Genomic DNA, 14340 nt, shown 5'->3' with positions numbered 1-14340 from the left:
AATGGCACCTGACAAATGATCTTTTTTTATGTATCCCTTCTATTTGTTTTTATATGTGGAACATGTACAGTGTATAATATATATATGATTCGATATATATGATACAATTCATATTGGATTATAGCGTTATGAAACCAATGAAGTAATAAGGACAGATCTATGGGTCCTTTCACGGTGGATTCATTGTAAAAGAGTGAATCAATCTGCAATTAAGACAACAATTCTTTTCTTACTGGACATATTAACCAGGTATCGAAGACTGACCTGACTTACAAGCGTATCAACACACAAACAGAGTCAACTCACCTAAGTCGAGGTACCTCCTGTGGATGGGGTCATACCTAGCCCAGTCTTGTGTGCGATATCGTTGCCGCTCTCTCGGAACGCCCCATATCTCTCCAGCACCGCTCTCGTTTGGGTTCCTGTAGAACCAACAAGTGATTACAAGAGATACGATGATATGTGTGGGGTAGGTCAAGACGTCGTTGGGTTATGAACGGTGGGAATAATGATGACACAGGGACACATGTATGTATATAGTACGAGTCAAAGGTAGTGGATTAGTGAAGCGAAAAGTTGTCGTAAACAAGGAAATCTTTTGATAAGTCAAGTTAAAGCTTGATATCATAGTCACGATTGTAGATATGAAAAAGACATTATGTTTTATTCGGCATAATTGTCATGTTTATTGTTGTCGCTTTGGCTGGTGTATCTGTTAAAATTCTGATCACAGTGAACATTATACCTTTTGCCGATTTTAATTTTCTTTCAATGTTTTTTTCCTACTGGTTTACGCTTCTCCTATCTGTATTTCCAACTTTTAGACTACATCCAAAATTTTCTCTTCCTTTAACTTTGGTTTCTGCTTTATAACTGCTATTTTCAAAACATGGCACGTGATAACCTTCTTCATCAAAAACTTTCCTAAGCCACGTGGCCTTCTTGAATATTAATAAATCTACTTTCGTATGATGTGATATTTTAGTTTCTAGTTTTCTTTCAGCTGTGCTACGAACACCCTTACCATGTCCTAAGACGCGTCAAATGTCAGACGCCATTATCTTGACTCACATATTTGCTTCTTGTATAGTTACTATCAAACACTTTTCAAACCAGATCTTTCTCTTCGAATGTCCTCTTAACAGAGTCACCACTGGTGGTACAGAGCCGCCACATTCCTCACTGTCACCTCGCTAAACCAACTTGTTGCCGTGCAGGCTATCAACGCTCCCCTCCGTCTTTGACACTTGCGAAGAGACTATTTACCTAACAATACACCTTCAGTACTCATCACTTTCCTACCTCTAATACTTAAACAAGACTATCTCCAACTATGTCATCAGACAAAACTGTCATTTTGGGACGCTGAAAAGGAATATGACGCTTAGAATTGTTGATTGGCTCTGGTTTTGAAGATGTGTGGTGGGTACCACAATGTACGGTTTGCACTGGTTTTGGCGATGTGTGACTTTAAGGCCAGATCTGGCAACCCTGAGTGCGGGAAGTGAACGATATAATCAGCATGTAGATATTGCATCATTCTTCTTGTTCCTTATCATTTCTATCTAAAGAATTGTCCACTATGCACGTGTCGTGCTCGTTTCCGAAAGTCTTCTTGGTACACTGACGTTTCCATTCTTGTCATGCTCTTGTTAAGCAGTTGTTGTTTCTTATCCCCAATTCTGTATTCGAGGTGGAACTGGCAGTCAGGGTAAACGCCAATTTCTTTTCAGAATGCAATAAAATTCAATACTTGTTGCTTCTTACGGTGCCTTGTGCTTTTCTTCATGCTTCTGAAATGTACTTCTCGGTTGTGCAAAGAGCCACTGTGACTAACCCTTAAGTGATTTTTTTTCCGAGCGTCAATAAGGATGCCTTGTATAAATGTGAACAGTGCAGATGACTTTGTTTTGTTTTTAGGAAGGTGACGTTTGCATCACAAAAGCATGCTATAGTCCCGATGATCAGGTACGCTTAAAATCTTTGCTTTGGCTGTAATGTTGGTGACCACGACAAGAGTTGCGCTTTATAAATATGCTATAATGCTTGTGCAACAAATTTTTGTAGGTAATTGATCGCAAAAAGTGGTAGATGCCTTTTGCCATGCCTTTCATGCCTCCAATCCGGCAAGGTATATCCAAGAAGAAATAGTGGATCTTAAGCTATCCGATCATACCATCTGCTATGTACTTGTTACACCACGGTAAGGGTCTTCCGTTCTGTAACCCTCAAAGTCATTTTCCCAAGAATATGAGGAAGAACACGATGACGAAACTTGTGAACCATGCGAGCCACCAACATCAACAGATCCCAATTTCACACCTTATGTGACGTTTACCGAATGAATAAATGGACTTCATCAGAGACCTGGAACTGTCAACGAGTAAGTCAGAATTGTTGGGCTCGAGACTGCAACAGTAGAGTCTTCTTGATGAAAATGAGTGTCTCTGTCTGTGTTCGCTCCATTTTTTTCAGATGAAAGGTTACCTCGCCGCCAGCAACAATGTAGATGATCCAATGGCAACCCTCAGTATTGATAACATTCCTGAGTAGTTAAGTCTAAAGGCTGTTCTGGTGCACGATGGCAACATGATGTCGTCAATACCAATTGGTTAGATAGTTCATAGGAAGGAATCATTTAACAATGCGAAGCCTCTTTGAGCTGCATAAACTATAAGAAATACTTATAGCAGCATTGTGTTGACTTGAAGGTTGCTGCTATCTTGCATGAACTGCAGTAGGGCTACGCGAAGTTTTGTTGTCTCCTGTGTGAACAGGAGAGTAGGGCAAAGCCTTCTAAGCACAACAAGAATGACTGGGCTTCCCGACAGTATCTGAAACTGGAACTAGGATCCTTGAAGGAACAGCATAATCACAGTATAATCAAGCAAGATTTTGCCACCGCCTCTGCACATCAAACTATGCCTCATTAATATCTTAATAGGCCAATGGAGAGAAATGGGCCTATGTTTAGGTACCTCGGTAGGAATTTCTATGGTTGAAGGAGGCAAAAATCAAGGATGGTGTTTTTGTCGGTCCACAGATCTGAGAGTTCCTCAGAAAGGAGAATTTCGACCGCATCCTTAGTGGTGAGGAGAAGACAGCGTGGAATGTTTTCCCTTTGGTAGCAACCAACTTTCTAAGAAATACGTAGGCTGAAAACTACAAGGAACTAATGGAAAACGCGTTGTCATCCTATCAGAAAAAAGCTTGCAATATATCTTAAAAGATATATTTTCTTCACTTTCAACTGCATATTTTTTCTGGCGAACGGCGACGCACTGAGGGATAAGCGCGGCATGTTGGCAGTATATAAACGGTACTAGGTCAAACGAGGTTCAGCGACGATAGCGGACTATTGCTGGGCGATTACTAGAGATACTCCAAAACTTGTACACAAGCGAGAGGCGAAGAGGCGTGGTGTTTAATCGAGGTAAGCCAGACTATATCCTGTATCACCAATTTAGTGTGAAATACACATGCACCTAAAATATTGAATTGTTCTTAGAAACCGTATTCATTCGAGCATTTTCATGATCATTTTCGTATTCAACGTTCCAAGATCCATAGAGCGATCTCCGAAACATGAAATAGGTCAAGTTTTGTTGATCAACGTTGCTGCTGCCACTACTACTACTACTACTACCACTACCATTAATGATAATAATAAAATTAATACAAATAATAATAATAGCAATAATAATAATAATAATAATAATAATAATAATAATAATAATGATAATAATAATAATAATAATAATAATGATAATAATAATAATAGTAATGATAATAATAATAATAATAATAATAATGATAATGATAATAATAATAATAATAATAATAATAATAATAATAATAATAATAATAATAATAGTAATAATTTTAACTTTCTAAGAATGGGAAACAGGAGTCACGCGGGGAGTGCTCATCCTCCTCGTACACTCAAATTGGGGTGTCTAAATGTGTGTGGATGTAACCAAGATGTGGAAAAATGAGAGATAGGTAGTATGTTTGAGGAAAGGAAACTGGATGTTTTGGCTCTGAGTGAAACGAAGCTCAAGGGTAAAGGGGAGGAGTGGTTTGGGAAAGTCTTGGGAGTAAAGTCAGGGGTTAGTGAGAGGACAAGAGCTAGGGAAGGAGTACCAGTATTCCTGAAACAGGAGTTGTGGGAGTATGCGATAGAATGTAAGAAAGTAAATTCTCGATTAATATGGGTAAAACTGAAAGTTGATGGAGAGAGATGGGTGATTATTAGTGCATATGCACCTGGACATGAGAAGAAAGATCATGAGAGGCAAGTGTTTTGGGAGCAGCTGAATGAGTGTGTTAGTGGTTTTGATGCACAAGACCGGGGTATAGTGATGGGTAATTTGAATGCAAAGGTGAGTAATGTGGCAGTTGAGGGAATAATTGGTATACATGGGGTGTTCAGTGTTGTAAATGAAAATGGTGAAGAGCATGTAGATTTATGTGCTGAAAAAGGAATGGTGATTGGGAATACCTGGTTAAAAAAGCGAGATAGACATAAGTATACGTATGTAAGTAGGAGAGATGGACAAAGAGCGTTATTGGATTACGTGTTAATTGATGGGCGCGCGAAAGAGAGACTTTTGGAAGTTAATGTGCTGAGAGGTGCAACTGGAGGGATGTCTGATCATTATCTTGTGGAGGCTAAGGTGAAGATTTGTATGGGTTTTCATAAAAGAAGAGTGAATGTTGGGGTGAAGAGGGTGGTGAGAGTAAGTGAGCTTGGGCAGGAGACTTGTGTGAGGAAGTACCAGGAGAGACTGAGTACAGAATGGAAAAAGGTGAGAACAATGGACGTAAGAGGAGTGGGGGAGGAATGGGATGTATTTAGGGAATCAGTGAAGGAGTGCGCAAAAGATGCTTGTGGCATGAGAAGTGTGGGAGGTGGATTGATTAGAAAGGGTAGTAAGTGGTGGGATGAAGAAGTAAGATTATTAGTGAAAGAGAAGAGAGAGGCATTTGGACGATTTTTGCAGGGAAAAAATGCAATTGAGTGGGAGATGTATAAAAGAAAAAGACAGGAGGTCAAGAGAAAGGTGCAAGAGGTGAAAAAGAGGGCAAATGAGAGCTGGGGTGAGAGAGTATCATTAAATTTTAGGGAGAATAAAAAGACGTTCTGTATGTATTAATTCCCTGGGGATAGGGGAGAAAGAATACTTCCCACGTATTCCCTGCGTGTCGTAGAAGGCGACTAAAAGGGAAGGGAGCGGGGGGGCTAGAAATCCTCCCCTCTCGTTTTTTTTTTTTAATTTTCCAAAAGAAGGAACAGAGAAGAGGGCCAGGTGAGGATATTCCCTTAAAGGCCCAGTCCTCTGTTCTTAGCGCTACCTCGCTATCGCGGGAAATGGCGAATAGTATGGAAAAAAAAAAAGATGTTCTGGAAGGAGGTAAATAAAGTGCGTAAGACACGGGAGCAAATGGGAACTTCAGTGAAGGGGGCTAATGGGGAGGTGATAACAAGTAGTGGAGATGTGAGAAGGAGATGGAGTGAGTATTTTGAAGGTTTGTTGAATGTGTTTAATGATAGAGTGGCAGATATAGGGTGTTTTGGTCGAGGTGGTGTGCAAAGTGAGAGGGTTAGGGAAAATGATTTGGAAAACAGAGAAAAGGTAGTAAAAGCTTTGAGGAAGATGAAAGCCGGCAAGGCAGCAGGTTTGGATGGTATTGCAGTGGAATCTATTGAAAAAGGGGGTGACTGTATTGTTGACTGGTTGGTAAGGTTATTTAATGTACGTATGACTCATAGTGAGGTGCCTGAGGATTGGCGGAATGCGTGCAGAGTGCCATTGTACAAAGGCAAAGTGGATAAGAGTGAGTGCTCAAATTACAGAGGTATAAGTTTGTTGAGTATTCCTGGTAAATTATATGGGAGGGTATTGATTGAGAGGGTGAAGGCATGTACAGATCATCAGATTGGGGAAGAGCAGTGTGGTTTCAGAAGTGGTAGAGGATGTGTGGATCAGGTGTTTGCTTTAAAGAATGTATGTGAGAAATACTTAGAAAAGCAAATGGATCTGTATAAAGCATTTATGGATCTGGAGAAGGCATATGATAGAGTTGATAGAGATGCTCTGTGGAAGGTATTAAGAATATATGGTGTGGGGGGGCAAGTTGTTAAAAGCAGTGAAAAGTTTTTATCGAGGATGTAAGGCATGTGTACGTGTAGGAAGAGAGGAAAGTGATTGGTTCTGAGTGAACGTAGGTTTGCGGCAGGGGTGTGTGATGTCTCCATGGTCGTTTAATTTGTTTATGGATTGGGTTGTTAGGGAGGTGAATGCAAGACTTTTGGAAAGAGGGGCAAGTATGAAGTCTGTTGCGGATGAGAGAGCTTGGGAAGTGAGTCAGTTGTTGTTCCCTGATGATACAGCGCTGGTGGCTGATTCATGTGAGAAACTGCAGAAGCTGGTGACTGAGTTTGGTAAAGTGTGTGAAACAACAAAGTTAATAGTAAATGTGAATAAGAGCAAGGTTATTTGGTACAGTTGGGTTGAGAGTCAGGTCATTTGGGAGGTAAGTTTAAATGGAGAAAAACTGGAGGATGTAAAGTGTTTTAGATATCTGGGAGTGGATCTGGCAGCGGATGGAACCTTAGAAGCGGAAGTGAATCATAGGGTGGGGGAGGGGGCGAAAATCCTGGGAGCCTTGAAGAATGTGTGGAAGTCGAGAACATTATCTCGGAAAGCAAAAATGGGTATGTTTAAAGGACTAGTGGTTCCAACAATGTCGTATGGTTGCGAGGCGTGGGCTATGGATAGAGTTGTGCGCAGGAGGGTGGATGTGCTGGAAATGAGATGTTTGAGGACAATGTGTGGTGTGAGGTGGTTTGATCGGGTAAGTAATGTAAGGGTAAGAGAGATGTGTGGAAATAAAAAGAGCGTGGTTGAGAGAGTAGAAGAGGGTGTTTTGAAATGGTATGGGCACATAGAGAGAATGAGTGAGGAAAGATTGACCAAGAGGATGTATGTGTCGGAGGTGGAGGGAACGAGAAGTGGGAGACCAAATTGGAGGTGGAAAGATGGAGTGAAAAAGATTTTGTGTGATCGGGGCCTGAACATGCAGGAGAGTGAAAGGCGCGCAAGGAATAGAGTGAATTGGATCGATGTGGTATACCGGCGTTGACGTGCTGTCAGTAGATTGAATCAGGGCATGTGAAGCGTCTGGGGTAAACCATGGAAAGTTGTGTGGGGCCTGGATGTGGAAAGGGAGCTGTGGTGTCGGGCATTATTGCATGACAGCTAGAGACTGAGTGTGAACGAATGGGGCCTTTGTTGTCTTTTCCTAGCGATGCGTCGCACACATGAGGGGGGAGGGAGATGGTATTCCACGTGTGGCGAGGTGGCGATGGAAATGAATAAAGGTAGACACTGTGAATTGTGTGCATGGGTATATATGTATGTGTCTGTGTGTGTATATACATATATGTACATTGTGATGTATAAGTATGTATATTTGCGTGTGTGGACGTGTATGTATATACATGTGTATGGGGTGGGTTGGGCCATTTCTTTCGTCTGTTTCCTTGCGCTACCTCGCAAACGCGGGAGACAGCGACAAAGCAAAATAAATAAATAAAATAATAGTAATAATAATAATAATAGTAATGATAATAATAATTATTACAATAATAATGATAATAATAATAATAATAATAATAATAATAATAATAATAATAATAATAATAATAATGATAATAATGATGATAATAATAATGATTATAATAATAGTAATAATAATAATAATAATGATAATAATAATAATAATAATAATAAAAATAATAATAATAATAATAATAATAATAATAATAATAATAATAATAATAATAATAATTATGATAATAATAATAATGATAATAATAATAATAATAATGATAATGAAAATCATAATGATAATAATAATAATAATGAAATGATTATATTAAAAATGATAACAATAACAGTAATGATTATAACAATAATAATAATTATTATAGTGATAATGAAAATAACGATATTGATGATAATAATGATACCACACTACTACTCTAACACTTTCTCCATCTCTATTCCCTTTACCTAGACACACACCAAACCTATTACTCTCTGTCTTGTCATCTCCCACAGTTATCAATCACCAGTCTTCCACCTGCATCAGTGGAACCACTCTCATATTAATCATAACTGTTCTCTTTACTGTGGCACCTACCCCGTCTTGATGAAATTAGTCCACATGGTGATGACAGACTCGCTCAGGGCCACCTCTGTATTGGTGAAGTTGAGGCCCGCTGAGAGAGGACCCAGGGAGCCCAACGGTGCCCCAAACACGTACACCAGTTCATTCAGCGGCGTGTCAGGCCCAGTCTGCCGGGCGGAGAAAATCTCACACATCTGCTATATTGATGTTCCAAAGAGGATAATAAAAATTACTTGTTATGAGTTAAACACTTGTTACGGGTATACTGTTCACGGTCAATTAGTTCTACTGCAAACAGTTTCATGGTAAATTATTCTAATAAATAATTTTCCCATTCATAAGCTACTTACCTAAATTACGCTGACAGTCTTTCGGCATCATTCTGAAGCGTTCAGGAATTGTAGAAATGCAGAAACTTGTATAACTTGGAGAAGAGGATCGATAATGCTCCAATTACACAAAGATATGTTTTCTCTCTCTTAACCTTTGTAGATATATATGGATGTTTTGGGCCTGAGTGAAACGAAACTTAAGGGTAAAGGGGAAGAGCGGTTTGGGAATATCTTGGGAGTAAAGTCAGGGGTTAGCGAGAGGACAAGAGCTAGGGAAGGAGTAGCACTACTCCTGAAACAAGAATTGTGGGAGTATGTGATAGAATGTAAGAAAGTAAATTCTAGATTAATATGGGTAAAACTGAAAGTTGATGGAAGAGATGGGTGATTATTGGTGCATATGCACCTGGGCATGGGAAGAAAGTTCATGAGAGGCAAGTGTTTTGGGAGCAGCTGAATGAGTGTGTTAGTGGTTTTGATGCACAAGACCGGGTTATAGTGATGAGTGATTTGAATGCAAAGGTGAGCAATGTGGCAGTTGAGGGAATAATTGGTATACATGGGGTGTTCAGTTTTGTAAATGGAAATGGTGAAGAGCTTGTAGATTTATATGCTGGAAAAGGATTGGTGATTGGGAATACCTGGTTAAAAAAGCGAGATATACATAAATATAAGTATGTAAGTAGGAGAGATGGCCAGAGAGCTTTATTGGATTACATGTTAATTGACAGGCGCGCGAAAGAGAGACTTTTGGATGTTAATGTGCTGAGAGGTGCAACTGGAGGCACGTATGATCATTATTTTGTAGAGGCTAAGGTGAAGATTTGTATGGGTTTTCATAAAAGAAGAGAGAATGTTGGGGTGAAGAGGGTGGTGAGAGTAAGTGAGCTTGGGAAGGAGACTTGTGTGAGGAAGTACCAAGAGAGACTGAGTACAGAATGGAAAAAGGTGAGAACAAAGGAGGTAAGGGGAATGGGGGAGGAATGGGATGTATTTAGGGAATCAGTGATGGATTGGGCAAAAGATGATTGTGGCATGAGAAGCGTGGGAGGTGGGTTGATTAGATAAGGTAGTGAGTGGTGGGATGAAGAAGTAAGATTATTAGTGAAAGAGAAGAGAGAGGCTTTTGGACGATTTTTGCAGGGAAAAAATGCAAATGAGTGGGAGATATAAAAGAAAGAGACAGAAAGTCAAGAGAATGGTGCAAGATGTGAAAAAGAGGGCAAATGAGTTGGGGTGAGAGAGTATCATTAAATTTTAAGGAAAATGAAAAGATATTCTGGTAGGAGGTAAATTAAGTGCTTAAGACAAGGGAGCAAATGAGAACTTCATTAAAGTGGGGTAATGGGAAGGTGATAACAAGTAGTGGTGATGTGAGAAGGAGATGTAGTATTTTGAAGGTTTGTTGAATGTGTTTGATGATAGAGTGGCAGATATAGGGTGTTTTGGTCGAGGTGGTGTGCAAAGTGAGAGGGTTACGGAAAATGATTTGGTAACCAGAGAAGAGGTAGCAAAACCTTTGCAGAAGATGAAAGCCGGCAAGGCAGCAGGTTTGGATGGTATTGCAGTGGAATTTATTTAAAAAGGGGGTGACTGTATTGCTGACTGGTTGGTAAGGTTATTTAATGTATGTAGTGTTGCCACACACACCATATACTCTTAGTACCTTCCACAGAGCATCTCTATCAACTCTATCATATGCCTTCTCCAGATCCATAAATGCTACATACAAATCCATTTGCTTTTCTAAGTATTTTTCACATACATTCTTCAAAGCAAACACCTGATCCACACATCCTCTACCACTTTTGAAACCGCACTGCTCTTCCCCAATCTGATGCTCTGTACATGCCTTCACCCTCTCAATCAATACCCTCCCATATAATTTACCAGGAATACTCAACAAACTTATACCTCTGTAATTTGAGCACTCACTCTTATCCCCTTTGCCTTTGTACAATGGCACTATACACGCATTCCGCCAATCCTCAGGCACCTCACCATGAGTCATACATACATTAAATAACCTTACCAACCAGTCAACAATACAGTCACCCCCTTTTTTAATAAATTCCACTGCAATACCATCCAAACCTGCTGCCTCGCCGGCTTTCATCTCCCGCAAAGCTTTTACTACCTCTTCTCTGTTTACCAAATCATTTTCCCTAACCCTCTCACTTTGCACACCACCTCGTCCAAAACACCCTATATCTGCCACTCTGTCATCAGACACATTCAACAAACCTTCAAAATACTCATTCCATCTCCTTCTCACATCACCACTACTTGTTATCACCTCCCCATTTACGCCCTTCACTGAAGTTCCCATTTGCTCCCTTGTCTTACGCACCCAATTTACCTCCTTCCAGAACATCTTTTTATTCTCCCTAAAATTTACTGATAGTCTCTCACCCCAACTCTCATCTGCCCTTTTTTTCACCTCTTACACCTTTCTCTTGACCTCCTGTCTCTTTCTTTTATACTTCTCCCACTCAATTGCATTTTTTCCCTGCAAAAATCGTCCAAATGCCTCTCTCTTCTCTTTCACTAATACTCTTACCTCTTCATCCCACCACTCACTACCCTTTCTAAACAGCCCACCTCCCACTCTTCTCATGCCACAAGCATCTTTTGCACAATCCATCACTGATTCCCTAAATACATCCCATTCCTCCCCCACTCCCCTTACTTCCATTGTTCTCACCTTTTTCCATTCTGTACACAGTCTCTCCTGGTACTTCCCCACACAGGTCTCCTTCCCAAGCTCACTTACTCTCACCACCTTCTTCACCCCAACATTCACTCCTCTTTTCTGAAAACCCATACCAACCCATATATATATATATATATATACGCAGAAACCTATACATAGCCCACGCCTCGCAAGCATACAACATTGTTGGAACCACTATTCCTTCAAACATACCCATATATGCTTTCCGAGATAATGTTCTCGATTTTCAAACATTTTTCAAGGCTCCCAGAATTTTCGCCCCCTCCCCCACCCTATGATTCACTTCCGCTTCCATGGTTCCATCCGCTGCCAGATCCACTTCCAGATATCTAAAACACTTTACTTCCTCCAGTTTTTCTCCATTTAAACTTACCTCCCAATTGACTTGACCCTCAACCCTACTGTATCTAATAACCTTGCTCTTATTCACATTTACTCTTAACTTTCTTCTTTCACACACTTTACCAAACTCAGTCACCAGCTTCTGCAGTTTCTCACATGAATCAGCCAACAGCGTTGTGTCATCAGCGAACAACAACTGACTCACTTCCCACGCTCTTTCATCCACAACAGACTGCATACTTGCCCCTTTTTCCAAAACTATTGCATTCACCTCCCTAACAACCTCATCCATAAACAAATTAAACAACCATGGAGACATCACACGCCCCTGCCCCAAACCTACATTCACTGAGAACTAATCACTTTGGTCTCTTCCTACACGTACACATGCCTTACATCCTCGATAAAAACTTTTCACTCCTAAAAATTTGCCTCCCACACTATATATTCTCAATACCTTCCATAGAGCATCTCTATGAACTCTATCATATGCCTTCTCTAGATCCATAAATGATACATACAAATCCATTTGTTTTTCTAAGTATTTCCCACATATATTCTTCAAAGCAAACACCTGATCCACACATCCTCTACCACTTCTGAAACCACACTGCTCCTCCCTAATCTGATGCTCTGTATGTTAAGTATTCCCCAGGAATACTTAACAAACTTATACCTCTGTAATTTGAGCACTCACTGTTATCCCCTCTGCCATTGTACAATGGCAATATGCGATCATTTCGCCAATCCTCAGGCACCTCACCATGAGTCATACATACATTAAATAACCTTACCAGCCAGTCAAAAATACAGTCACCCTCTTTTTTAATAAATTCCACTACAATACCATCCAAACCTGCTGCCTTGCCGGCTTTCATCTTCCGCAAAGCTTTTACTATCTCTTCTCTGTTTACAAAATCATTTTCCCTAACCCTCTCGCTTTGCTCACCAGCTCGATCAAAACACCCCATATATGCCACTCTATCATCAAACACATTCAACAAACCTTCAAAGTACTCACTCCATCTCCTCACATCACCGCTATTTGTTATCACCTCCCCATTTGCCCCCTTAACTGAAGTACCCATTTGCTCCCTTGTCGTACACACTTTTTTCACCTCCTTCCAAAACATCTCTTTATTCTCCCTAAAATTTAATGATACTCCCTCCGCCCAACTCTCATTTGCCCTCTTTCTCACCTCTTGCACCCTTCTCTTGACCTCCTGCCTATTTCTTTTATACATATCCCACTCATTTTCCATTTTCTCCCTGCAAAAATCGTTCAAATGCCTCTCTCTTCTCTTTCAATAATCTTACTTCTTCATTCCACCACTCCCTACCCTTTCTAACCAAGCCACCTCCCACGCTTCTCATGCCACAAGCATCTTTTGCGCAAGCCATCACTGCTTCCTTAAATGCATCCTATTCCTCCAATACTTCCCTTACATTCTTTTCTTTCACCTTTTTTCCTTTCTGTACTCAGTCTCTCCTGGTACTTCCTCACACAAATCTCCTTCCCAAGCTCACTTACTCTCACCACACTCTTCACCCCAACATTTTCTCTTATTTTCTGAAAACCCCTTCACCTTCGCCTACATAAGATAATGATCAGAAATCCCTCCAGTTGCACCTCTCAGAACATTAACATCCAAATGTTATAATGTTTAATTTTCCAAAAGAAGGAACAGAGAAGGGGGCCAGGTGAGGATTTTCCCTCTAAGGCCCAGTCCTCTGTTCTTAGCGCTACCTCGCAAGTGCGGGAAATGGCGAATCGTATGAAAAAAAAAAAAAAAAAAAAATATATATATATATATATATATATATATATATATATATATATATATATATATATATATATATACAGCGCTGGTGGCTGATTCATGTGAGAAACTGCAGAAGCTGGTGACTGAGTTTGGTAAAGTGTGTGGAAGAAGAAAGTTAAGAGTAAATGTGAATAAGAGCAAGGTTATTAGCTACAGTAGGGTTGAGGGTCAAGTCAATTGGGAGGTGAGTTGAATGGAGAAAAACTGGAGGAAGTGAAGTGTTTTAGATATCTGGGAGTGGATCTGGCAGCGGATGGAACCATGGAAGCGGAAGTGGATCATAGAGTGGGGGAGGGGGCGAAAACTCTGGGGGCCTTGAAGAATGTGTGGAAGTCGAGAACATTATCTCGGAAAGCAAAAATGGGTATGTTTGAAGGAATAGTGGTTCCAACAATGTTGTATGGTTGCGAGGCGTGGGCTATGGATAGAGTTGTGCGCAGGAGGATGGATGTGCTGGAAATGAGATGTTTGAGGACAATGTGTGGTGTGAGGTGGTTTGATCGAGTGAGTAACGTAAGGGTAAGAGAGATGTGTGGAAATAAAAAGAGCGTGGTAAAAAGAGCAGAAGAGGGTGTTTTGAAGTAGTTTGGGCACATGGAGAGAATGAGTGAGGAAAGATTGACCAAGAGGATATATGTGTCGGAGGTGGAGGGAACGAGGAGAAGAGGGAGACCAAATTGGAGGTGGAAAGATGGAGTGAAAAAGATTTTGTGTGATCGGGGCCTGAACATGCAGGAGGGTGAAAGGAGGGCAAGGAATAGAGTGAATTGGAGCGATGTGGTATACGCGGGAGACAGCGACAAAGTATAATAAAATATATATTAATAATATATATACATACATATTTTTTTTTTTTTTTTTTTTTTTGCCGCTGTCTCCCGCGTTTGCGAGGTAGCGCAAGGAAACAGACGAA

The 14340-nt window shown here is 40.4% G+C and overlaps 1 protein-coding gene across 1 annotated transcript in view; it reads right to left on the bottom strand.

The window, feature by feature from the left end:
• Nucleotides 1–14340, bottom strand: part of LOC139764673 (neuroligin-4, Y-linked-like) — a 447908-nt gene that overhangs the window by 192798 nt on the left and 240770 nt on the right. The window contains exons 3-4 of the mRNA XM_071691555.1: nucleotides 8209–8363; nucleotides 307–422 (exon numbers count right to left, since the gene is read on the bottom strand). Coding sequence (XP_071547656.1) covers nucleotides 307–422; nucleotides 8209–8363 — 271 coding nt within the window. The remainder of the gene's footprint in view (nucleotides 1–306; nucleotides 423–8208; nucleotides 8364–14340) is intronic.

The sequence above is a fragment of the Panulirus ornatus genome, chromosome 4 (assembly GCF_036320965.1).
Source record: "Panulirus ornatus isolate Po-2019 chromosome 4, ASM3632096v1, whole genome shotgun sequence".
In the NCBI taxonomy this organism is placed as follows: domain Eukaryota; kingdom Metazoa; phylum Arthropoda; class Malacostraca; order Decapoda; family Palinuridae; genus Panulirus; species Panulirus ornatus.
The sequence above is the reverse complement of the archived record's forward strand: the minus strand, read 5'-3'. Positions and strand labels throughout refer to the sequence as shown.